We start from the raw sequence: 26,902 nt of genomic DNA on the forward strand, positions 1-26,902 counted from the left end.
TGACTTGGATACCTTGTCCTACCTTTTATCTCCTGCCATGAGCTAAGCTTGCCCTCTAGGTTGTGACTGAGGCAGGATCTGAACAAGGCAGACGCTATCGCATCTTTTTCCATATTCTCTTAATATTGTAAGCTGAAGGAAGACAATCTGCAAGAGCTCATCAGGAGCATGACGGCACTGCGGCCAGGAGGAAGCTGTTGTATAGTAACTGCAGCGTGGCAGAGACCTGGGACAGGCAGGACTGGTCTGCTCAGTGGTAGGGGCACCCAGGAGCAGGTGAGCCCCTGAGGCTCTCTGCTCTAGGATATTCAGGTGCCTGGTTTGCAGTCAGAGAGCCTGGGTTCCTGCACCTCACGCTGTGGGGGAGAGGATGAAGTATGCAGTCCCAAGGCTGGGAAGCAGTTCCTGCTGGTGGATGAGGTTTATCTGGCTCTTACTGCCCTGTTCCCCATTAGGGTCTCAATTCTAGTATCCTACGGCTCATCACAGCCTCTGGTGCCTGTTTGCTGTTTCTGTTTGAGCTTGTTCTGTGTCTCTCATTAAAACTTAAAGAAACAGAGAGAAAAGGGATCTCTTACCAGTGGTTCTGTGGAAGTGCCTTTGGAGGTCTGTGTTTAGAGCATGTGGATGACTTAGGGCATCCCAGGGGCTTCAGTGGCCAGGGATGGGGCTTCGGAGGCCTTTGGGAGCTCCCAGTACCAGCTGGGCTTTTGCAGCCCTGTGATGAGAACCTGGGTACTCAACACAATGCTCTGAGCACAGCAGGCTCTTCTCCCCTTGACAGATTAAACACAGCTGCACCAAGAGAAAAACACGTATTTTAACAGTAAAGTTGTCAGTATTGACTTGTGGAACAGATGGGATTGTTTTGCTAATTGAATGTATGCTGTTGAATGCTTTGAGGAAAATTGGGATGCAGAATTATGAAGGGAGACTGGTGTAGCAGAAGAACGTGACTTGATGACTTGTGAATAAGATGCTTTTTCATTGTAATTCCTCTTTAGGAGTGAGACAACAGCATTTTGTGAGAAAAAAAATCTTGCAGTAGGTGCACTTGCAGTTAGTACTTACCTTGGTCCTCAAAACCAGAATATATTATTAGAATTGCAGAATATATTGTGACATACTGTGCACAGAATATATAGTGAAGTACTCTGCTCAAATGTATTTAAAATTGGATGGCAAGGGAAGAGCGAAACCTGCTGTCTTTTCAAGGTGGCCAAAGCTGTCCTCCTGAAAGCACCAAATCTCTCTGAAAGCAAGCGTTGGGACCCCTACTGGCAAGTCACTTGCGGTAGTTTCATTTAATGAGGGGTAAAGAGATTTCTCTGTTCTCTCATTTCCATGGGGCAAAAATTGACCACAGGGCTATTCAGATCGACTCAGGTATCAGTAAAGTTTCCCCTGGCATTCTTGGAGTGCTTTGAAATGAAAACATGCGAAAATATGTCCCCAGTCCATCCTGCACCCTGTCCCCCCTTCAGAAAGAAGGATGTGTAGGAAGAGGGATCCATACCAACTAACCTTCCTCTCTCCCAGTGGTTTGTGGCTTTCTCTTGTTTGAGCCAGAAGCAGTCTCGTTGTGAAGATCAGAGATGCCTTTCAAGCCTCCTGGGTTTTTTTCTGATGAGGAAGTGGGCCTTTTTATTTGGGGTGAAAAAAGTCGTATTCCTTGCTGTCTCCATTAATTGAAAGCTGCAAGGGCTCCCCCTCGTGTTACTGCGGGACAGGGCCAGCATTGCTGCGTCTTTATTCTCTTTGAAGGCTGCCAGTGAAATGGGTGCATCCCACACCCTTGTGCACCCCATCGTGCGAGTCATGCAGGAGTACCAGAGGTCCGGAGAAGCCTTCCTTCAGTTGAACAAGGAAGGCAGGAAGGCGGCAACACTGACATAGCAGGCATCTGCTTCGCACAGATTGAGAGCTGCCGTGCACACTGAAGCTTCGTGACTCTTAACAAGCATTTGCTGGGAGTCTAAACAAGGGTGCAAGGGCTGTGAGGGAACTAGGGAAACTGGACCTGCTACTGCTCAGGAGAGCATCTGCAGTGCTGCCAGGTGGAAGAGGATCTTGCCGAGCTCTCAAGTAGTCTTAGGAAATGGGCAATGAGATCTTGATCACAGCGTGTCTTATTTATTTGTACCAATAAATTGCCAAATATTCACCATCAAAGCTGATCCGCAACAGTGTAAAAATCTGAATCTCCCTTAAGTTGCACAGGTGCTGGGGCATGTCCAGAGAACAGCAGTGCTGCTGGTGAAGGGTCTGGAGCAGAAGTCTTACAGGGGCAGCTGAAGGAGCTGGGGTTGTTTAACCTGGAGAAAAGGAGGCTCAGGAGGGGACCTTATCGTTCTCTACAACTACCCAAAAGGAGGCTGTAGCAAAGTGGGGACCAGTCTCTCCTCCCAAGTAACAAGATGAGAGGTAATGGCCTCAAGTTGCACCAAGGGAGGTTTAGATTGGATTTTTTACCAATTGGATTTTTTACCTTTACCACGAGGATGTTCAGACCTCAGAATAGGCTGCCTAGGAAAGTGATGGAGTCACCCTCCCTGCAGTGTTCAGAAGACATCTGGCTGTGGCACCTGAGGACGTGGTTTAGTGGTGAACACGGCGGTGCTGGGTTAACGACTGGACTCAATGATCTTAAGAGGTCTTTCCCAACCTGTGACAGGGCCATCTCACTGGGAAATTAGTTTTGCAATCTAAAGCACCTTTTTTTCTATTGTTTGTCCCCCTACCTCCTCCCACAGGGTGACTAGGAATGCTAGCTAATCTCCACTTAGTCTTAAACTCGTTAATTCTGTCAGCAGCTCTTTCAGTGTCCCATGGTTTCCATCGTTCTGTGCCAAGAATCCTGCCCTAAAATATACAGCATGTGGAAGTCACTGTGGCACACCCTTCGTGCTTGCAGATATGGGCTGCTGTGCTGTGGGTGTGCAAACGATAGTACAAAGCTATGCTTACATCTGTAAATCTGGGTACAGTGGGAAGCCTATGAGTAATGTATATGCAACACACATAGTGCCTTCACAGCTGATGAAATTCCAGTTTTCACTAAGCAGCTGGGCAAGTTCAAGCCTCCTGTTTTCCTCCTGCACTTTCATTATTCGTATTTATCTTGGAAGTCAGCACAGGATAGCAAAAACCCGAGGCTTTCACATACCTATAAGTGCCTAAACCCCTCCACTGTACAGTTTCTCTTATAGTACCAAAAGTAATATATCCAAACCACATCTGAGTTTTCTAAAGCCTGTTTAAAACATGTGGTCTTTACCTGTGTGCACCTGCCTCACGAGCCTTTCTACATCCTTCTGAAACACTAATTCCCTGTAAAACACATAGCAGGCACTTCCCTCACTTGAACCCTTCAGCACGGCCTGAGAGTTTTGGGGAGTCCAGCAGCAGGCGCGGGTCTGTGTGCAAAAGGCATCACTGGAAATCAAAAGACCATTTGTAGTAATGAAGGGCATCCTGTGACTTGCCCGCTTTGCACTGTCACACGCCAAAACCAATTACATCAAACGCGCTGACAACCCACGGGCCTTGCAAGGAGTCTCATGTTTTATTTATGATGGGTGATGGTGAGCATCTGTGACAGTTTTTATGCTGTGCTGGCATTAAGCCGCTACAATACTCTGAGCCCGCCACCTTCTCGTGGATGTTTTGAAAGGGATGAGTAACGGCAAATGTCACAGCTGTCATAAGTGAATGTCACAGCTGTCATAAACTGTGCGGTCATCGTCCCCTTCCATAACTTACCTGAGTCTTGAAAAAGAAAAGGAGACATCCAAGTTCTGCAAATGTGATTGAGAAACTGGAGTTACTGAAGGTCTGCTGTGTATCTACAGCTTTACTTAACTACGGTGAGTGTAAGCTGTGGTGGAAAACTACTAGAAGAAGAATAACTTTAATGAAGGTAAGTCTGCACTGGGAGTAAAATACATGGATTATGGAAGAAAATTTCCATTCAGACTGCTCTTTAGTACTCTAATCCCTGTATGTATTCTCATCAATTTAAAGCAGTTTCCCATGTAAACTGAGATCGCAGCTTTTCTTAACACTAAGCCTTGAATTCAGTTTCTGCTGTTACACAACCTGTTTGTGTCCCTGGTTGTTTCTGCACATGGGATATACTCAAACTCTTCTGAAGAACTAATGAAAAAAGCTTAAATTCCGACAAAATGTAATATGGTCTAGGGACGTTTTCTTAAACTCATTAAGAAAATAGGAATGCTGCTTGTTTGTGCTTACCCGAAAATTTCCCTTTTGCGGATGGTTACAGAGGTCCTTCTTCCTTACAGCTGCTCTGTAGCAGGACAGCAGTACCTCAATACATGCAGATCTTCCAGCAGCACCAGATTTACAGTTCCAGATACATTAATTGTTTGGGAAATATGAAGGTTATGCTAAGCTTACTTGGAGGAGTAAATATCCTATTATCCCTCTGGCCTCACCCTCCACAGTTTTGGCTTTCACACTGGAACAAGATACCTGTGTCTTTGGATGCTGATTTGCTCTGTTTTGGACAAGCTTTCTTCCAGACTGAACTATTTTATGAAACATTATTTGAATACAGGAGACATCCAGGAAAATTGGTGCTCAAAGGTATACAACCCAGCATGATGAAATTTTCATGGTACCATCAGGAGGGTGGATTCTTCTCCCTTTCTCCCTTCCTTTCCTCCTCAGGGCTAGGGCATGGAGACACATTTTTTCAGAGAGATTGTTTTTCTCTAAGGCTCTTCTGCAGGGAGGGGGTCCCTCTGTGGATAGCTAATGGCTCAGGGGCTCAGCTGGATGCTTTTTTCTCTGACTGACTAAAGCTGTTTGCTCCTGCATTGAAGCAGACTGGTGCAAATTGATGGTTCGAATCCAAAGGGACTGGCTGAGAGTCTCACAGGTAACTCTGAGATAAATGAGCTACTCAACTCAGCCCTTTCTGCTGCATTCTGGTGAGACCCCCACCTGGGTACCGTATCCAGCTCTGGGGTCTGCAACATCAGAAGGACATGTCAGAGCACGCCAGACATCCCTGTACCAGACTTCCCAGCCGACTACAGCATACCAGTCTAGAAATCAGTCAATTTCTTGACTCTTATCACAACTGTGAGTCACAGCAAGTTTGGAAAAACTCTTTATTCCTATCTCTTCATAAGCCTAATAATGCTCTAGAGCTTGTTGGTGTTCACAGTGTTGGTGTTTACAGTGTTAAATTAATGTTTAAGGTATTATATAAATGATACTTATTGTAAAGGCTCACGTAATCACTTCTAATCAGAACCATAACATTTTCTTGTTTGGCTTATATTACCTCAAACATAATCCTTCAAAATCTCTGTGTGTGTGTATGTATATGTATATATGAAGTATACAATAAATAAGATTTACTATGGTTCAAAAGAGCCTCATCTGGGCAATGGCTGTGAGCTAGACGAAACTGAAAAGAGTGAGAACAGCCAGAATCAAAATTATCTCTTCCCTCCCTCAAGCTGACAAACTTTACACACTTCAAGAGCAGCCTTTTTTTTGGCACTCCCTCATCTATGAAGACCAGTGATCTATTTCCTCTGCCTCAAACAAAGGAGTCTTGAAAGAAGTTCTCTTAAATTTATTTTCTCATCCCTGGGGCATACAATTACTGCTGTTCACTCATGCTTTGCCTGTTTAGATATTGGAAGGATACATGTGCTTTCTGTCACTGTTACAGTGTTCCCAGGGCAGCCAGCACCGTTCCGGATTTGGGCTCTGCCCAGCACAGGCTGCGGAGTCAGCAAGCCAAACCTTATTTAGGGGCTTACAGAAGCAAACGGTATCTTTACTAAGCCGATTCCCAACCACTGTGTTGTCTCTTGGGTTCTGATCTGCGCTCAGTGAGCTGGGAAAATATAGCAGGAAACTGGATAAGGACCAAAGTGCTGCCTTCGACATTGCAGCCAGTTCCTCCCGGCAGCATTCCTCAGGGAGCACATGATCGGCATGTGCCAACCCCTGTGACTCAAAAGATAAAACGCTTCACTAGCCGAAGCAAAACAGGTCACAAATGTAACCTCAGACACGATTCAGAAAAGCACTCGAGTGTCCTTTGCTTTGTGAGCACTGTAGCATAAATCAACAGGATGCACAGCAGGCACCAGGATCTGCTGAAGGCTGCCCGTCCTAGCTGTGTATTCAATTCCTTATGCCACAGGAGAGGAAAGGAAGTGGTTATTAGAACAAGTTTGGCATCAATGCAGTTATAACGTGTTAAAAGCCCTTTACTATTTGGATTTGCTCTGTGCAGGATGAAAACATCACAAACACATTTTACCTGCAGGAGTCCCGCTTGAGAGACTAGTACAAAAAAAAACCCGTTAAAACAAAGTCACTCAAAGTCAATTTTATTACATCATGTTATAGCTGTATAGTTACATTTAGTGATTCTGTACACACTTCAGCACCTTGTAGGGAGATACACTGTGGGCTGGTCTCCTGTTTGCCATGTGACACCCAGTGTCCGTCCCTGGCTGAAGCCCCAGCTCTCTGGCACAGTCCCAGAGCCAACTTCACACTAACGTGGCGAGAGCCTGGATGTTGTGGGAGCTTTCAGTGGTCCTGTGAACAGCAGGGTGGTTTCTGATGCCTCTGTCCTTAACACTGACTTTGGGGCTGTGCTGAGCCTTGGCCACGTGGCTCTGGAAGGCCCTGACAGTTCGGACAGCACGGATGCAGACCACGAAGCTGGCGAAGTACAAGCAGGAAGCGACGGCCCCGAAAAGGCCCACGGCCGCGTCACCGCCCTGGACCACGCAGTTCATGGAGGTGTAGCCACGGCGCGAGTACAGCCTCTCACGCCTCTTGCAAACCTCTGTGGAGTTCACCTGGCTGACAAAATGCAGGTAGAGGCCCACGGCCACCACGTACGCCGCGCCAGCCAGCAGGTTGAAGGCGCACTCGCCTACCAGCAGCCCTGTCCTGAGCTGGTGGATGGGCTTTGCCCCCACCACGAGGAAGACAAGGGTAAGCACTGCTGCTGTTAAGCTGAAGGCTACGCCGCCGTACACGCAAGGGGCTCTCATCTGGGTGATCTGCATGTCCAGCTCCCTCACCTCCCGGAGCTCTGTGCCCTCGAAGGGGCTGTAGGCTGAATTCAGGTTAAAGGATCCAAAGCCTCCAAGGGATGTGAAGCCTGCAACAGAGGCTTGGGAAGCTCCCACACAAATCAGTACCAGGAGGTTAACTGTGATTTCCACAAACTTCAAAATGCCTGTAAGGAGTGGAAAGAAGGGAACAGGTGTCAAAGCCACATCTTGTGCACAGGCTGTGGGTGACAGAAGTACATCAAAACCATGGACAGAGTGCGCCAGTACTGACAGAGTCCTCTTGGCTACAGCTACAGAAGAGTGCTGCTTTTAGAAGAAAAAAAGCAAACCAAAACAAACAACAAAGAAGCCTGAACTCTCGTGGATACATTTCAGAGGTTGGGCAAATTACTTTTTTTAATTTGTCAGTGTGCCTGATAGATAGATCTTCATGCAGGGGAAAAAAAAATCCATAAAAATTTTACTATGCTTGTGTTATTGCCAAGGCAAGTGCACATTGATTGTATTTTGGCCTGTAACTACCTGGCATAAACACACTGAGCAAGAAATATTCAGTATGAACAAAATGCTGAGGTTAGAGCTGACAAAAACCCAGAAGCTTCTAATGGCTTGAAAAATTGTGCAAGTTATTTAAGTCCTTTAAAATGTTTACTGCTTTAGCTTGCACCCTTTTTTTGTCTAAGTGTTTGTTAATTTAAATGTATTATCTAATCAGATATAACTTGCACTTCATCTCCTTCAGAGGCAAAAATCTCTTCATAAATCTGAGGAAGCAGTTCCTGATTGCACAAAAAAAAAAAAAATAAGGGGAAAGAGGCAAAAACCACTTTTTATGTGGAGATAAGTGAATTTGATACTAAGTCGTGTTCTCTTCTACCCCTGCACATTCAGAAGAAAGCCTTATCTGATTATTCTGTGGCAGCTCACTAGGGGTCAGACTAAGATTAGTAAACATGACGGATGTTGAAGCATAGCATAGATAGAGCTGCCTATTGGGGAAATTAAAACCCCTAACATGTCAGGCTTGTCGCTCCAAAGTTCTGAAGTTAATTACACAATTGTGAATCTTATTATTCTGTTGCTGTCTGACAGCCAAGAATGTAAGATGCTTGACACAGTGGTCCTGTATTTGTCTTTAAAGTGGGGCAGGATCTGTGGTTTGCATACAGACTTTCATTTTATGCTGCTAACATTGATCCACATGGCGTTTTCCTCATGAGCAATGGCTCCAGTTGCTGTCAAGGCTGTATGGGCTTGAAAAGAAAGGGCTGAAATAGAGCAGAAACGCAAGGGAATTAAACAAATTCCTCTCTTGTGTTGCCAGATGCTTCCAACCAAGGAAAGCCAGTGACAGCCACCATGAAGGATTATCAGATATTCCCACTCTGGCCCTTCTTATTCCCTCCACAGAGTGTTGAGGTAATGAGCCCTTTCCTGCTGCCGCTTGCTCTGCACAGGAAAGTACTTGCGGCTGTTTGACGAGAGCCTCTGGCTACTTCAGGATCTCCTGCTTCCCTGTGTATCCAGACTGGTCCCCTTACTTCTGCTAATGCAGCTGTAGGTCAGCACTGAGCCCATTCACATCATGGCCTTGAAAACCATCCCAGGAGCTCAAAGGGGAGCAATGATAATGGTGGTAATACCTAGGAACAGAGTAACTGAAACTCAGCATGTGTCAGTCTGCTTGTACATGTATATACAGGTGTATACCTATACAGATTTCACCTCCTAAAAAGATTTAGGTAGAGTAGGCAGAGCACAAAAAATGCTCTTTTCCAAGAGGAACTAAATGTGCAGTTGTATGTATGTGTTCTTCAGAGGTGATGCTGATTTCTGCGTGACAACATGCCTTTTCTTTGACCCTTCTGAACAACAGTTTCTGGGAATCAGGGCAATAACTGTGCTAGTCACCGAATCTGTTTAGGAGTTTCAAATACTTCAAAGGAATATATCTGTGGAGCTAAATGAAAAGAGGAATTTGAATCTTGGTCCATAAGTCAGGATTTGGAACTCTTTGTACCAATTGCAAACAATGCAGCCAAAAGACTCAATATTTTGTAGTAGGTAGAGAGTCATCACTTTACTAGGACTGTTCACAGTATTTTGAAAGAGGAGGGTGTATACAGGACATTAATTGGAACTCAATCAGGTTTTTCTTGTCTGCTCAGCTGATTTGTACATTGTACCTTCTAAATACAGGGAGTCAGCTTAGATACTCAGGGCCCTTGGATGGTTTTGGATGCAGAAGGGCACTTCCCTTTCTAAAGGCTGATTACTTGATTTCATAGATGCTCCATCAGGAAGCAGTTCTTACAAGTCTACAGGGAGGAAAGACCATTTGATTAAGGGAAACATAAATTTTAAGTATGTTTGGGAACTTGGTGGTTGGGAATTCAGGACCAGTCAGCCTTCTTCTACTGTTGACTTCAGAATTTCCTCTTCGTCTATGACTACTGAGGCCCTCTGACCTACTGAGCATCAACGTTTCCTGTGCGTTACCTTGCTGAGCTTCAGATATGGCAATTTTCTGTTGCCAATGCCGTCACCACCTGCTGCTAACCTCCCCTCATTTATAACTGACCCCAATCCTCAACGACACTGCTCCAAAAACTTTCTACATGTTCACACACGTTCTGTATATGCAACCCCATAACTTCACTGAGCTGAGTGCTAACGGGGTAGCAAATATGATCAGTGTAGGTCTACTGTATTTTTAACAGCAGCATTAGATGCTTTAATGGCATGCCTGAAAAATTTCCTTACACGGGGCATTCAGGTTGGACAGGTTTTGTATGCACCTCCCCAGTTGTCACACATGCCTGCTGTAGAATTGATTAGAGTAATTAAACAACAGAGAGAGGTTCATTAGCAGCTACTCCACCTGTTATTTTTATCACATGACTTTACTTTTTTTTAATTTATTTTTTAAAAGTGCAATAACAAAGACTCCTGTACTAAAGAAAATTCTAAAATGATAAGCAGTATGTAGAATGAATTACAGGTCTGCAATGACAGCCAGCAGTTTTTGTGAAAGTATCAGACAATTAGTGGAAATCCCTAAGGCCTTGTACAATCATCAGGGCTTTGAGGGAAATATTATGTTCAGACCCCAAAAGCCTTGTGCAAGCTTGTTCTGTGCGAGTTACAAGCTGATGCCAAATCCTACTATACTAGTATAAATAGGATAGACAGATTTGAGAAATAAGGAATAAAAGGACAGCTAAGTTTTGAATCTTAGCTCTGCCAAAGTATTGTAACATACATCCCAGCAGTGACCTATGTCAAGCAGTGTACTGCTGGCAGAAAGGACTGAGTTACAAGCCATGCTTCTGAGTCAGTGCTGCCATTTCTGCTTTCAGAGGCCTGTTAGCTATGTCATCTTAGAATTATACCTCCAGAAACTAGACTGCCAAAAGGTCTTCCTTCTGGGGAAGTTGCTTATCTCTGCAATTATTCCCTAATACCACGCAACAACTAACGCACTGCAAGATCCGAGTGTAAAACGACAGGAAGTCTGAAACATCTTGAAATTCCACTGGTTATTTTTTTCCTTTCTCAAGTTCAAAATCTTTGGATCTATCTAAAATGTTACTTGTTTGTACTAAAATCAGCACAGTGAACAGTTGGCTTCAGGAACTAACCCTCTCCTTACTGAGCAAGTTACAAGGCTCAAGTCAGGGCTCCTGGATTACTATTTCCTTTCCTACACTTCTTTCCTGCACTGCTTTTCAGCACTGAAGGTGAGGAGAATGGCTGCAATGCAGAGGACAGTGGATGTTGCCAGAGCTTTCCAGAAAACTGTTTCATTCATTCCATAAAATCTAAACCTGCAGAGAATAGTAACTTCAATGTGTCATACTTGTTAATTTTGCTTGAATCTGGTCATCTTTTGCTGTGAGTAGGCTTCCTGCTACAACAAACAGCAGCCTTCTAATTTATACTATTAATCTACTATTCGCTTTTTCTTTCCCTTTCTTTTCCCTGCTGGGCTATTGCCATGGTATCAACCTGCAGAACAATGGTTTTATCTTCTGTCAGATGGTGGGCTCAAACATGCAGCAAAGCAGCCAGGTAGGCTGGTAAGGGCACAGAGCCACAGGCAGCTGACTTCACTCTAACAGCTCCTACCCTTGACTGGGCAGTCACTACTTTTCTCCCCTACCTCCTCCAGTTTTTTCCAATAGCTGTATAGATAAATTAAAACAGCAGGAAACAATTCAGCTCTCTTCTTGTGTGGTGCTGGTTTTTTCTGCAACTTTAGCAACTTGAAGTGACTCAGAGCATACCTGATGAGCAATTACATTGGCATGAGTTTAGCAGGGGAAATAACACAGCCAGGACCAGAGAAAGACCAGAAACTCTCCTCAGGTGAGCTGTTAAATCTGTGTGCTCTGCCCCATAAAACTACACTGTGGCTGAATGTGTGGTACCCAGTAACTCAACTCTGTGCTCAAGTCTCACATGTCAGAAGCTGTAAGAGGAATTTTCATCCAGGCAGGCTGTGGAAGGATGGCCCCGATGTTCAGATGTGGGGGTCATGGCACATGTACACACAGGTGCACGTAAGACAAAACGGTCAATCCATGTTAATTCCTTTATTTCTGCAACCCCTATAAATGAGTCTGCAGGACAGACAGTTCTGACTGTTCTGGGTGTTTCTGTTGAACACCCCTGACCCCATCAGGGCCCAGCTGATAGAGGAGGCCTTCAAAGTGTCTCCCTCCACTGTGTCTGTCACTGTCTTCCTCTGCTGACTGCACATGGACTCCCTCCTGTCTCTTTTGGTATTATTCCCTCCTCTTCAGTGAACGTGCCTGTGTACTTCTAAGATACTCTTCGTTTATCACTCTCCATTCTGGCTTGCTTTCTCCCTCTGCTTCCTTTGCAGACCACCTACCACTGGGACCAGCAGGACACAGCTGGCAGCCCTGGGAGTGTCTGGCTGCCCCTCTCGGGCACCTGGAGCATAGTGGCAGGGCTGGAGATACACAGGTCAGTGGTGCCCGTTTCACATCCCATTAGGGGTCGCTCCAGGAGAAGGGAAGAGAGGGGTTAGAAGCTACAAAACACATGAGAAAAATCCTTCCCTCAGTTTTTTTCACTGAAAGTTCTCATTAGGTATTTTTTCCCAGTTTGGGCAGCTTTCTGCTTTTCAGAGGTAATCTTCCTTTTTTTTTTTTTTTCCTGCAAAGGAGCAGATAAGTATTTTAACCATATATAGTGACTTACAAAAGCAGCAGACAGTCCTGAAAAGGATCTCAAATGCAGAACATCTCTTGCCAGTGCAGGTTTGGTATTCCCCAGAGACTGAAGGCACAGCTCAATGCAGCTTTGGTCACTGCTCTGCTAAACTGAGTCAATGGCAAGAGGAAAAAATAAAGGAAAGGGGTAGAAAACATCAAAGGAAAGAGGGGTTCGGCTCTGCTATTGGAAGGGGACAAAAAAGTAACAGAAGTGGGGAGGACCAAAACAGAGGAGGAGAAGTGAATAAGGGAAATGAAATGGAGACAACGGTAGCAAGAGATAAAAAAATATAAAATCTGGAGGCAAAGTATTAAAATATCTTTCTAATGGTATTATTCCCTTTACGTACAAAGCAAGATCTTACTGAAACCAGTAACAAGAATTCAACCAGTTTCACTGATGCAGAATAAAGGCAACACACAGCTTTGTTATAAAAAACAAATGCCCCCAAAGCCCCCACCCCACTAGTATTTTTGTAGGTCTCTGTGTTCTATAGCCAGTGGTGGGATTTAGCTTTCACTAAGTCACACTAAAATCAAAGGCAATAAAAAAACAACAACCCAACCCTAAAACACAAGAATTAGGCAATGTAACACCAACAGAATCTTGGCTTTTCAAGGGACCCAAGGGAAACACATACTCGGAGCCAACTGAATTTAAATTGCATGGATGTGCCCAACACACTTATGCTCATTTGAGATATTCTTCTTACTGGAAATCAATGCAAAAACAGTTTAAAACTGGGAAAATTAAAAGAGTTGAGTGCTTTAGAAAAAAGAATTATTATTATCTTTTTATAAGTTGTCCCTCTTTAGTCAAGATAATCAGTCTGTTAGGAAATCTCAAAGGATGACCAGCCTTGGTTTTAATGTTTCAGAAAAGTCTCATGTGCACAGTCAGAGTGCTCAGATCCAAATGTATTATTATCCTGTTTTTAATGTGTATCCTCTTCCCTTAAAGAACAAGGATCCCACCTGCTCTATTCTTTCTGCTTAATACTCTCCCATCCTCTAAGCAGTGCTGTCCAATTTTCACAGGAAAGGGTGGACTTAAACTGGAGAAAAATTGCATCAGCCTCTATCCCCATATTTTCCCACCACTGTAAGACAGTTTCAGTACAACCCAGCCCCTGCCTGGGAACAACAGCTATGGTTTACTTTTTCCCAGTAGTTCTTTCAAGCATCACTTCTAGAATGTTCTTGATTTCTCTGCTGCTAACTGAAGATGAGTCATCTTTCCTAATTTTTGAGAGGATGGGAAGCAAAGATCTTGAATTAGACTGTAGTCTTCGACACCACTGTTCAAACACAACAACTGTAAAAGGCTTTATGTGTTATTTGTAGCACTGGTAGGTCTCTGTATGGTCATCTCATGTTCTGCATTTCAGAAAATGGCCTTTTTTCTTCCTAATGTACCAATAGTTCTTTCAAGTGGTAAACAAGTGCCTTGGTATTGAAACAAACTTGCAGGAGTTTTTTTAAAAAGAGTTCAGAAAACAATGAAACACTCTTGTTCCTTATGCCAACTTTCCATAGCCACTCCCTCCTTTGAACTGAAACCGAGCCGCCTTTAGAAAGTACAAAGATTGGGGTGTTACTGTTCTTTAGGTAGTCATAGTCTGGCTGAAGGTAGGTCAGGTTGGAGGCACCTGTGAACCTGAGTTTCTCGTTCACTTTACCAATTGTGGGTTGTCACACTAAGTGAGCAACATTCCTGCCTCAGTGGATTTTTGTCCCTTAAGTGAGCTAAGATCACCACCTCAAGAAATAGAGCTAGATTCAATAGATAGTCTGTCTGCTGTATCAATTGGCTTTGAGAGCCGCCTTTTTAAAGAGAAGAATTTTTCTTTGTTCCCATAATTTGGGTCAGATGTGGGGAAGACAAACCTAGTGCCCTTACAAGATGGTGTAACTCTTCTTCTGTAATGTAAGACAGCAAACGTAACTAAGATTTCCCAGTACGGGAAACATGAACTGGAGTCTAACACATACCTAACAGCTACTGTCAACTTTGCCAATACCTTCCCCTGCCAACTGCAGTGAGTCTTCTCAGTTGTAGTTCTCCTCTCTCTAAAAACAATCGTTGCACATGTTAGCTCAGTGCCAAAAGCTGGATGAAAACAATTTCACATGAAAACGTAGGCAGAGTGAAAGTCCCATGTGTTGGCAAGGCAGCAGTTAGCTAAAGGTAAGATTTGGCATCTGCAACTAGCGTAGCTCCCCTGCGTGTTTTTATAGAGCTAACTGCTCACGGCTGTTTGTGTTTCACAGCAAACAGGACTTAGCTCCAAGTGAAATACTTTAACTTGAGAACAGGAAGGTTACCTGCAGCTCTGCCGCTGTCTCTTGTTACTGCGCTACTTTAATTAGGCATTTTGAATAACTGGGATTATTTGAATCTGTAGAGCTCCATCCAATTCCCACTACTAATATCCTCTATCTTCACCATTACAATATTAAAAATCTTGGCAGCAATTTCAGTCTGTTAGTCACGCTGTATTTAAAATATATTTTGTAACAGAAAGAAGGGGAAGCTGTCTAATTACAAGGAGACTGTAGGGGAGCTTAGTGCTCCCTTCGTACACAGAAATACACTGAAATTAACTGCAACAGGAACAGTGTAAGGCAGCTTTGAGCTCAGTTTAAAGGAGCTAAGCATGGCACACTGTAGGGGCAAAACGTGAAGACAGTGGCTACAAAATACAACAGTTTCTAATCCTATTGGGTACCTCCACAGAAATGGAAGTGTCCCACTGACCACTGCTGAAAAGATGTAACGTGCTGCTGAATGTACTTGTCAAATGCTTGTTTTCACCACAGTTACCTGCACTATGCATATTTAATGACCCTTCAGTGGTTTTGAACATGCATACCTGAAGCTACAGAAGACATATTTCTATTCCAGTCTCACTCATGCTTCTTGCAGACCACTGTTCTCCCCCAACATCTCCACAGCATTTGAAAGGGATACAAGTGCCCTAAGAAAAATTTTTCCCCTCCTGCTCTGATGTCTGACTCCAAGAGGAACAGGATCCCGACATAACGCAGCAACATAACAACAGCAGCATAATGGTTATGAACAATGGGATAACTCAAAGCAAGTGTCTATTAGTGTGAACCCTGTGTTTAGGGTGACTTTCTATCTCAGTATTTTTCCCAGTCTGTGATTATCTGCCAGCATGCAAAGCTACAGGAAAAACCCCTGTGTTTGAAAAAACAAAAGCTTATAGATGTTTACACTTGAATTAATGCCGGCTTGTTAGTGCATCAAAATATCCCAGAGAAAGTAATTGTTACTCCCTAATTCTATTTCCTCCTCCAAATAAATTCAGTTTGATATTTCCTCCTGGCTATGCTTGAAATTGGAGACTTTTCTTGTTCTTACAAACCATAATGCTGTCTTTTTCTGAAAGGAAATTGGTCTGAAGGCTTTAGCAACTGTGGATGTTAGAATGTAGGCTAAAGGCATGATTGTTTGGAAGTGCCTACAATATGCTTAAGAAATCTGACACTATTCAAGGCGCAAAGCTGTATTCATGGCAGCAAATAACAGGGATCCAATTATACTTGCTCCTCCACAGACTATTTTCTAACCTTTTAGGTGTTGTCTCCTTTAAATGCCAAGTGGGTTGAAGAATTAAAAAAAAAAAAAAAAGTTATTTGCTCAGAAATTATGACCAGCACAGTACAATTCTATGGAAGGTAAAAGGGTAGGCAATGTCCTGAACTGCAGACTGACTGAACATGGGAGAAACTTAGTTTACCTTCACTGTTTAAGCAAAAGTATAGGAGGCATTATCCTGGAATTGCATTGCTCCACCTCTTTCACACCAATATACATAATAAAAAGAAAATTAAAAGTTTTCAAGGTCAAGTGACCAAATATCCATGGCCAATTTATGATCAGCAATTCACTCTTGGCTTTGACTCAGATTTTACTCTCGCTAAAATGAAGGAAGCAGCACAGCAGCCAGCCTTGAACACTTTTCTCATTGCCGCTGCTAAAGCAAAGCACTGAATCTGGTTATATTTTCAATTAGCCCAAGGGGGGTTCTTTGAAAGGCAAAATGATTACTTAATTTAGTTTTTTTACACAAAAGAGAGAAGCACAGAATTTTTACCTGCACTGTGAAAAGTAAACTGAATACTTTCCTTCTGAGAGAATTTCAGCTCTAAGTATCCCTAGGTCAAAAAACTCTTGTTGTTTTCAACATGTGCTGCTTTAAATGGCATGCATTAATGTGCGTAAGTTGTAAGAAATGGCCTTTGCAAGCAGGAGTTCCTTAGTTGATGAATGGTTTGTCTTTATGACAAACAGTTTATTTCCAATTCCCATAATATTACACAGTGCATCTAGACGGTATGACACCAGTCTATAAGCTGTTCCTTAAATCCCCATCACTACTGTAGAAACAGAAGGTGGCAGACTTCTGTGTTTCTACTGTCTTTTGAATCTGTAATCTGCAGGCCCACATATGTAAAAATCCCCCAGCATATAGAAAGGAGACATAAAGACAGCACAGCAGGACTAATCAAAAATCTGTTAGAGGGAAGCCATTTGAAAGAATCAGCAGATACATGAAGAAAATTAGTGCTCTTAAATGACACAGGCTCCTGTGAGATAAAAAATCCTCTCACAGGTTAGCAGTGGCTAAAGGAAAATAAAAAGGAAACAACCAGTTTTCATTTATATAGAGTTAAGGGACTAATCACTAGTTTGTGTTGCCTGTCAGCAGTATGCCCATGGTAGCAATAAAGAAGGGAGGATCTGTAGAGTCAAAGAAGTGGAGCTGAAGATGTAGGGGAAAATGACAGGTGTTTTCTGGGGAGAGAGGAGTACTATATTTTGGCTCTAGTTTGGTCCAAAGGGCAGAGTGCCTGCTACGGGTTACAGCTCACCCTCTCGTTTAGTTTTATCCAAGGGGAACACAGTTTGTGCATCCGGGGTCTGCTCTGCAATATGGCCCAAAGAGCTGCAAGTGGGGGCCAAAGTGATGCAGCAAAAAACGACGTAACAAAAAACGATGGTAGATGCACAGACGAATGAATTAAAAACACGGAAAAGTGAGATGGTGAAGTCTGCTGTAATAATAATCACCAAAAAAAATCTTCACGATTGCCAACTGTAAAATTGGTAGGCTGCTGAGAGCTCAAGCTCTTGAATGAGAAATTGATTAAATCAGTGCTTGATAAGCAACCTCACACTTCAAGCATGTAGAGAAACACACATACACACACACATATACACACACTCCTCTACATAGCACAGAGATGGATTCTAAACCAAGTATTTGCACTCAGGAAAGACTTCAGGTATCCTTCTCTGAAAACATCAGCTCACTGTTCACTGATAGTCAAACACCACACAAAAAGCTAGGAAGCATTAGAACAGGACTACATAACCAGAACCTCTATGCAGATGTCTGATTCTTTTGGGAACTTATCTGGAATTTTTACTGCATTTCTGGTCAGCCCATCTCCAAAAGATATGGTGGATATGGAAAAGGTGTAAGACTAGCAAGCTAGCCAAAATTGGGAAGACTTTGTTCTCCCTAAGGCCAGAACTGTTCAAGCTATGAAGAAGCAACAGGAGTACAGGCACAGGGAGAAAGGGAAGACTTCACTCCAAAACCATAAATCTCATGGAGGAGGTGAATGTATGAGATTATCACTAGGTATTGTGGATACCACCAGACACCTTTTTTAAAATGTTTTAAGGAACAAAACAGTAGTTCTTCAAGTGGCACAAAGAAGCTCTGGAACATTTTGTGGTAAGACAATGTGAAGGCCAAACATTCAAAAGGGGATTCAGAAGAGAATTCAGCAAATTTGATAGGTCTATAAAGAGGTGTTAAACAAAACAGATATGAGTGCAGTTTTGCAATTCCGGAAATTCCACCAATCCAAAGTCTGGAATGTATTCCAGAAGACAGCTCGTTCTCTGCTGGTCCAAACTTCGATGGTCCTCCTAAGTTTGTACATTAGTCCATTGTTTGAGAGGATGAGTAATCAGGTGCCTTGTATGATCCAGTACTGCTACAGCCATGTGATCCTACCTGAATGGCTTTGAATGGGTATCACTCATATAATGTTTTAATGGACTTTTTTGTCCCTTTTCTGTTTTCAAGACAAAAGGATTAAAAAACAGCAGAATGTTTTGAAGTTTCTTAGATAGTATCAAATGTTCCTACTGGCAAAAAAGGTCAATATCAACTGTTTCTTCCATTTTATGTGGGTTGGGTTTATTGTCCTAATGTGATTGTAATGAAAAAAAAAAAAAAGGTGGCCAGGGATTAGGGAGGGAAGGGGGGAAAGAACAAAGATAGGAGAAAGAGGTCCTAAAGTGTTGTAAAATCCTAAAGTGTTCAAAGGATCCTTAAAAAAATAACTGCTTATTTCTGAAACTCACCTTTAGCTTTTTGGGCTATTGCTGGTAAAAAGCATGAATGAAGAAGGTAGTATGTAAGTGAAGCAAATATTTTTCAGAGCTCTGGTTGTACAGAATTGCTCCCTAGTTTTCTAAACTGCACAAAGAACATAATTGTGCTAGGGAAAAGAAAAAAAACCAACCAAAAAACAACAACTTAATGGACGGTCAGAAACTAAGGTTCCCATTTCAGTTGTTACTCTGGAAAAGACTGTGGTACATCACCTGATTTCCCAGCCTTGTTTGAGTCTAATTTATTTTAGAATTACGGTGACTGGAAAAGGGGGAATTTCACCAGACTGCTGAAAAATCATTGGCAAAAGAAAGAGATGGTTAAGAAGTATTTACAGGCACTTCTCATGCTGTAAAATGTTGTAGCTCACATGTACTGACTTTTCAGTAAACAATTCATGTAGCTTTTCATTTACGACATCTACTACGACTTCAGGGAATACAGAATTCTGCAAAACAAGTCTAGGAAAGTCTGCTAAATCCTGGTGCTTTCAAAAATTAAACAGGGGAGTAACATTTTCATAATCTTATCAACCTCCACTATATTTTCATTTTTTGAAATAAAGTTGCTATTTTTCGAACACATATAATTAATATATGTTCCTTTTACAGGTTAAGTAAAGGTGGCCCGTCCACCTTGGTCAAAATTGGTAAAGATTTGGCCCAAAATCGGTGGTAAAAGACACGTCATGAGTTAAGTCCCAAATTCAAGTCCCTACAAACTATCCAGCCTACTCTAACTGTCTTGTGGTGGCCCTACGTCCTAGCAGTCACTATCTTTATTTAAAAACAAACTAAAATACAATTAAACACTATATATAAGGGTTTCTTTTCTACATGTTCTCTTTTCCCTCCTCCACTGCAAGCTCAGACATTAAATTTTTGGAAAATACTGAGCAATACCAGGGGGAGGGGTGGAAGTGAAATCATCATTGTCAACTGATGCATCCAAATGTAGGACATTTTTAAAACGTTAATGATGTTTAGTTAACTGAAATAGTAAGAAGAAAATGCAGGGAAAAATACCCCAGAAATTCACGTTAAGCTACTCATAAGTCTAAACAACCAGTGAAACTCAAAACTAAAAATAATTTGCCACTTTATTTTTCTAAAGCTGTGATAAAATAAAGCATGGAGTCTTCTAGAGCTTTTTAGACAAGTTAAAACAATTCAATATGGTTGAAGAAGAAATTGATGATACAATTTTATCATGGGTAAAAAATCAGTATGGCTCCACGTTATTAAATGTGCTCTACTATTGGTTGTAGTTACATCTCAAGACAAAAACCACACTGCATACAAATACAGAGAACACAATGAGAAAATAGTTCAGCTCACTCTTAAAACTGTTCACATATTCACATATAAAGAAATATTAAGAGTGAATTGAGTGTGTTATTTAACTTTCCTACATGGAGTGAAAAAATAATCTAACACTATGTACTTTAAATTACTTCCAACAGCTAAACTCTTTGTCTCTTTGTCTCTTTACTGGAGGACACTGAAAGTCTGTTTATAGACTTCAGCCAAAGACTTTGCACTTAGCTGCAAAGGTTCAACTTAGACTGCAGTGGACCTTTCCTACAAACAAGGTGAGAATGCTCACTGTCCTGGAAGAAGGAAAACTTCAAAGGGGTAATGGATATTTTAGAGATTTTTTTTTTTTAATTTATGGGAATGCGTTTACTAAGGCTGATTTCTTCCCACATTAATGCTCATTTCTGTGCTTGTTGCAGTTGCTTCCTAGCTATGAAAAACTTAAGTTATTTCTCAAAAACTGTATTATTGGATTCACATCCAGAAAACACTTTTGTCTCCCACAATGGTGCTTTGCAAAGATGTATGAGTGATGACTGGATTAAATCCAGAGTCTATAAAAAGTCTGAGAAGAATGTGTCAGAAATAAACTAGCATCAAACCTTCAGCAGCCATCTTTAAATTGCCTACAGATGCAAATATCTATTCTATTTCTAAACCCCAAAGGTTAACCTCTTGTGGCACAAACCGGCTGCTTATACACACGACCCACCCTGATGCTCTGGATGAATATTCTGGAAACGTATTTCCAAGTGTCTAAATATCTGTATAAATCTTGCCTTTAGATGTCTAAAATGACATAACTCTCAGTTATGCCATTCATTAACTTTAATTCTCCCAGTTCTTGTGGGCTTTTGTTGTTGTTGTTGGGTTTGATTTTTTTTTTTTTTAATATTCCTCTAGCTTTACTTTGTTGCGCTTCTAAACACAGAAACCAAAACCAAGAGAAGTCCTTGGAAGGAGAGGGGTGGATGGCCAGCAGTATGAGTCTCACATACCTCTTGTTGTGCATACCTTTGAACACTTCATTGAGAAGGTTTCCTTGGGAGGATAAAACTCTGGTTGTGGGTCAAAATACTCCCGTGCTGCTCCTGAGGTTTTAGAATAAGGGTCTGAGCAAACAGTAGAAGTTCTTGAGTGCTGGCCACCTCCAATGTCTTCTGTTGATCTACAATGAGAAAATAACTACTGTTTGTTAATTAGATCATACTCTCTCTTGAACATTAGAACATGAGAAACCATCCTCTTACTGGAAGCAGCTAGACTGCTTCACAGGCATCTGATCTCTTTTCTTGCCTGTTTTGAAAGCAAATATCCCAAATACTTGCATAAATCCACGTTCACAAGGATATTTGCACTCTATGGCCCTTAGTTTGGAAAATTATGTCCTCACTGGATAGGCTGGCGAAACTGTTTAGGTTACTAGCAAAAGGTAGGAAGGAGGAGCAACAGCTTTTTCATGAAAAACAAACGTTTTTAACTAGTCCATAGCAGTCCAGATAATAAGTTCGTACTTTCAACTACTGTGTCTCACAAGGATGACCTTTAAAAGAATAAAAGTTATTACAAGAAACAGATAAAGATTTTAAAGTGGGAAAATAGCCTATTAAAATTCTTGAGGTCTTTGAAGAACTTTGAGAAGGAATCTAAAAGCAACCCCCCAAAAAAACAATTTCTCATGTCTCTAATTAGTCTCTTCATTTATATACTTCAAAATGGTCCATTTTGCTGCAATGACATAGAGCTCCACATCTGAAGTCTGATGTTTTTTAAGGTTGATGAGATTTGGATTATTCTGTAGGAAAAGTGCAATTTGCCCTTCTGAACGGAGTTAAACGCTCAAGTTAAAAGAAACATTGGCTGTAAATTTTTTAGTGTTTGGTCTAATCAAAATTTTCTCCCTCATTTGAAGGAAAATTGGAGCTTGCCTTTTTCAAGGTACAGCTGGGATGAGTTTGTTACTAAAGAGTATTTTGAGTCTCATTCAGCATTATTATTTTTAAAAGTCTTTTTTTCCTATTCAGTTTTTATCTTGAATGTCTTACCCACAGATCAGCATTTTCAACTGTAGTTTTGTTTCCTAGTATCATTGCACTTTACTAAGGTTTATCTTCATCCAATTCCAGACTCAATATTATCTCATTCATCTACATTAAATCATGTCCTTTGTAGTTTTTACATTTTAATTAAGACATTCAATAACAAGACCAATGCTAACATCTCCGCGTTTAGCTGCCAACAGCTCTATTTGGCTGAAACATTTCTGATTTTTCTGACCTTTGTCCTGTGTCTTGTGCAACTACCAAAGCATCCTGTGCAGCTGTGTCACATAAATTAAATAAGCTGTGTGATTTATAAGACTTCCAGTAACTTGAAAGCAATCCCTTTGGTACTTCTGATGCAGCTGCTTCTCTCTATTGTATCCTGCTACTTGCCAGAAAACAAAACAAATCAAAAAATCAAAATAAAAACCCCCTAATGTTCAGCAACAGAGTACAATTAGGAAAAAAAAAATCCTTTTTTTAGATGCTTTTTTTTCCTCACTATGGCCTATTCTGGCCACCTTTGCTCCTGTTTTTCTTCAGGACTTTCCTGTTCTAAGTAATTCTCCTCAGCAATGAGACGAAGGTTGCCATAGGAGTTTCAAACATTTATGCATTTGGAAAGAGAAATATTATGTCTAGAAAGTCTTGCTCATAAGGGATGAAAGCTCTGGGCACCTAAATTTGCAGCTTCCACAAAACTCTTCCCATCTATTTCATTACAGCATCCGGAGGTCCTTTGATCAATGAGCCAAAGTTTTCACCAAAATCCATGAGAACTCCATGAGAACCAAGCAGGGGAAATGCTGTTAGGTTAAGCCAAACCCCTTCAAAACAACTGATAAAAAAGTTTTTTGATTAGTTTTAGTGAGATCTGATGCCCCCCACATTCTCAACTTGACTCTAAGAATTATCTTCATGGCTACTGCAGTTCTGTAGATGCAGCTTCCCTTCTTCTAATCCCTGGTGGGTACTGGAATGATCTGTGAGTCTTTACAGTCCATCCACCAATTTTCAGTCTATGTATCCAGACATATGAAACTAACAGCAAAACCAAGAAATACAGAGAAGTATTTATTAGAAATTTATTAGCTTTGTTAGAAAGTGGTGGTTTAATTTGTAGCTAGCCTTTTACACATTGCTTATATTATGCTATACATAAAAATAAAAGAAGGCCACACCAAAAACCCAACCGTTTTCTGTTTCCTTTTTACTCTCCACAGTGCTATTAATGTGTTACTGGCATTAGCTGCTCTCACTTCTAACATGTTCAAGATAATTTATTGCCTGCCAATCTCAGCTTTTGGTAAGGACAGGCATTGAGCCTCTGAGGATGATTCTTAAGGTGGCCTTTGTTCCTATTTCTCTCCAATTTTTCATAATTTAAGAGAGAAGAAAAATTCATCAACTATTTTCATAATACAATAGGCTTACCACTATCCAAAAGCTTTATACTCAGCCAGAAGTACTTAAGTACTCCTTCCAGTCCACACAGTGTTCTCCTCTGCTCCTTTTATTCTCATCCTGTTTTTCTTGCTAAAATGTGTATTATCAGGGAGTACTTCAGTATTTCAGCCTTTCAATAATCTTCATTATATTTATTTCCTCTCCCTACTTGTCTTTTTTTCTCAAATTCCCTTACAATCATGTCCTCAGAGACTAAATGGGAGCAATGAACACTTTACTGCCACGGCCAATTTGCCAATGCTGTTTAGATCTACAGACCTCTCTCCTACAAATGCATCCAGGAGTACGATCTAAAAGAAAACCAGCCGAAGCTCACATTTTACATGCTGTAGGCTGGCCAGGCTGGAAGGAGAAGTGTAATATCTTATGAGTTTATTTGGCACTTGAAATCCATTAGTTGATCTGCTTATTGTGGTGACAGGGGCTGACCCACTATCAAGTGCTGCAAGCGGCCTTAGACACTTAAACAAGTGCCATTTATTGACTGCGACTAGTGAAAGTAATTTTGTTTCAGATTAATAGGAATGTATTCACAGCTGAAATAGAGCAACCTGAGAGCTCATGAAATCCCTGTGCTGGTCTCAGTCATGTAAAATTCTCATTTAAGCAATGCATATTTGGCAAGCACCAGCTTGCTGTCACCTGCTGACCAGTCCCTTCAGGAACTGTACTAAGACCTGTGGCCATACTTCATGTACTCGTGACCCAGATAATCACCAGAAATTCACATCTTTGCCTGTGTCACAGAGCCTAACTTTCTACCTCGTCTCAAGCTCAATACAAAGAAAAAGGTTAAATTTCTAAGTGTAAAATGTGTTTCAAATGTGGTATGCTCATGCTTCATGATTTCAAGGCTGAGTAATATGAGGGTATTTAAAAGCAAGCAGAGAAGGCAGATATTACAGACCTGCTGTGATGTATTTCTTTAAGAAGAGAAAGACATACCTTGCATTGTATGGGTATGGTTTTCTTGCTCTTCTGTCTTCTTTGTATCTATCGGATCTATGGTTCTCATGGTGCCTGTATTGCTTGTCTTGGTATCGACTCCCGGCAGGAGACATCTTATTTCTCAGACGTATTCTTTCTTTCTAAAATAACTTCCTGAGTCAGAGAAATAAAACCAGTTCATTTTATAGCTCCCCTTAAAGTTATTCATTGACCAGCACTCGCTTCCATTTCAAGCTGATTCAAGAATTAGTATAGACTTCCTTAAGAGGTGAAGGAAGTAAAACCCTTTAAACTACAAGTAAGGTAACTTCATTAAAGCAGGAAGGTTTTCTCTATGTCCTCATCAAGTAAATGTAATGTTTCTATATTCAACATTTATTGCGTTTTGCTTATTTACTAGGTCTGCTCTGACTCTCCTGCCTTTGCTGCCAGGACAAGGCATGGCGTCCACCAAGAACACGAATCTTGGCTTGTCTAACGTTGACTCTTACGTAAAATATTAAGCCCAGCAAGTGCCAGTGCCTTGCATGAGTGTGCACATAGCTGCCACCGGTGGCAGGGCAAGTCTGAAAGGGCAGGCATTGACCTTTGTCCTGTGAGTTTCAACGAGGAGAGCACCCAGGGGTGTAAACAGAGTCAGCACCCAACGCTGCCTCTGATTTGCATATGCATTAGGTACGGGCAAAGCTCTGCCGGCCCCAATACAAGCTGACGAGAAGATACAACCTGATAATTTCATGTTAAATATTACCGGGATGTTATTTCTTGCGTCTTTACCTTTTCAAGTCTGGTACAACTAAGGCCAAACCTGTAAAATAGGGAAACGCAGACTTCAAACATCTTTATTACCATCTGCCTTCACCATCTCTGCAGAAATGCCTGCAGTCGATTTAATTTCGACTGATCAAGCTGAGGGCTCGCTTAATGACATCCCGCCACCTCCTTAGGGTGTTATAAAGTAAACAAATATAAATATAATATTTTAAAACATTAATTTTTATTTGTTTACATCTAACAGCGAACGAGACGGCGCCTTCCCCGGAGGCGGCTCAGCTCCTCTCCTCCGGGAAGAAGCCATTCCGCAGCCGCGCCCTTTCCCCACGGGAAAGGCTCCCGGTGTCGGTCCCGCCGCCACAGCGCCACCACAGCGAGCCGAGACCCCCTTCGCCCCCCCGGGCTGGCCCTGCCACGGGTGCTGCCCCCGCACAAATGGCGCACACCACGCACCGCCCGCCGGGGAAGAAGGCGCCCCCTTCGCCGCCCACCCGCCGCCTGCTCCTCTGGGAAGAGCCCGTCCCTCGGCACCCCGAGGGCCAAGGCCAGCGGACCTCACCTGAGGGGAGCGCCGAGCTCCGTCCCGCCCAGCCGCAGCTCCCGGGAGCAGCCGGGACGGCCCTGCCGTGCCCGGCCGCGCTCCCACCCCCGCCCGCCGCGCCTCCCGCCCGCCGCGGCCCGGCCCAGGTGCGGCCCTGCCCGCGCCCTGCTGGGAACGGCCGCCGCGGCGGGGATCGGCATCGCAGAGCCAGTTATGTTGGAAAAGAAAGACCTCTGAGATCATCCCCTCCAACCTATAAGCGAACACCACCACGTCAACTGGACCATGGCACCGAGTGCTACATCCAGTCTTTAGTCAAACACCTCCAGGGACGGAGACTCCACCACTTCCCTGGGCAGTCCATTACATGGTCTAATCACCCTACGTGTGAAGAAATTCTTCCTAATGTCCAAGCCAAACCTCCCTTGGCACAGTTTGGGACTATGTTTTCTTGTCCTCTTGCTAGTTACCTGAGAGAAGAGATCAACCCCCACCTCGATACAACCTCCTTTCAGGGGTTGTAGAGAGCAATAAGGTCAACCCTGAGGCTCTTTTTCTCCAGGATGAACAACCCCAGCTGCCTCAGCCGCTCCTCATAGGACATGCGCTCCAAACCCTTCACCAGATTCATTGCCCTTCTCTGGGCAACATAAGGAAAGGAGGGCTGTGGGAGTGGGTTGGTGTCTGGGAGTGTTGACAACCCCAGGCTTTGTTTAATTTAATAAAATGAGGTTCTAATACCCCGCAGTGCTGAGGAAGAATCTGGTAACCCCCCAGAGGATATAAAACCTGAAGGTTAATAAAATTGAAATTCAAGGTCCCCGCAGGTTGCCTTATTGGTTTTCTAAAGCCACCTCCGTTGACTGGCAGCATTCAGGGCAGAAAGCTCCGCAGGACAAGGTGTGAGGAGGAAAGAAGGTAAAAGAAAATGGGGGAAACTTGTATTATGCTAGACAGGCTGAACACTGAGGTAAGCAGCTAAACTCTCCTCTGGTGCAGAGGCGCATTTTGGATAACCAACCATTTGAATGCCTTCTTTCTTGGTGGTC

General features: G+C 42.5%; 1 protein-coding gene across 1 annotated transcript; it reads right to left on the bottom strand.

Annotated features, from left to right (window-relative positions):
* Positions 1 to 6,383: 6,383 nt before the first annotated feature.
* On the bottom strand, positions 6,384 to 25,938 carry LOC126645572 (MARVEL domain-containing protein 3-like). Its single transcript, XM_050326132.1, has 5 exons — positions 25,872 to 25,938; positions 25,316 to 25,346; positions 24,536 to 24,691; positions 21,080 to 21,249; positions 6,384 to 7,246 (listed from the first exon to the last, which is right to left on the bottom strand). The coding sequence occupies exons 3-5, from the start codon at positions 24,649 to 24,651 to the stop codon at positions 6,546 to 6,548; spliced, it is 987 nt and encodes a 328-aa protein (XP_050182089.1). The 5' UTR covers positions 24,652 to 24,691; positions 25,316 to 25,346; positions 25,872 to 25,938; the 3' UTR covers positions 6,384 to 6,545.
* Between the last annotated feature and the right edge of the window lie 964 nt (positions 25,939 to 26,902).

The sequence above is a fragment of the Myiozetetes cayanensis genome, unplaced genomic scaffold (assembly GCF_022539395.1).
Source record: "Myiozetetes cayanensis isolate MyiCay16 unplaced genomic scaffold, myiCay2020 scf1, whole genome shotgun sequence".
In the NCBI taxonomy this organism is placed as follows: domain Eukaryota; kingdom Metazoa; phylum Chordata; class Aves; order Passeriformes; family Tyrannidae; genus Myiozetetes; species Myiozetetes cayanensis.

Excerpts from the sequence above, each read along its gene's own strand:
- LOC126645572 (XM_050326132.1), bottom strand. The coding sequence starts at position 24,651 with ATGTCTCCTGCCGGGAGTCGATACCAAGACAAGCAATACAGGCACCAT. Across the intron at positions 21,250-24,535 it reads CCATACCCATACAATGCAAG|ATCAACAGAAGACATTGGAG; the intron begins GTATGTCTTTCT and ends TTCTCATTGTAG. Across the intron at positions 7,247-21,079 it reads AAAGGTATGCACAACAAGAG|GCATTTTGAAGTTTGTGGAA; the intron begins GTATGTGAGACT and ends CACTCCTTACAG.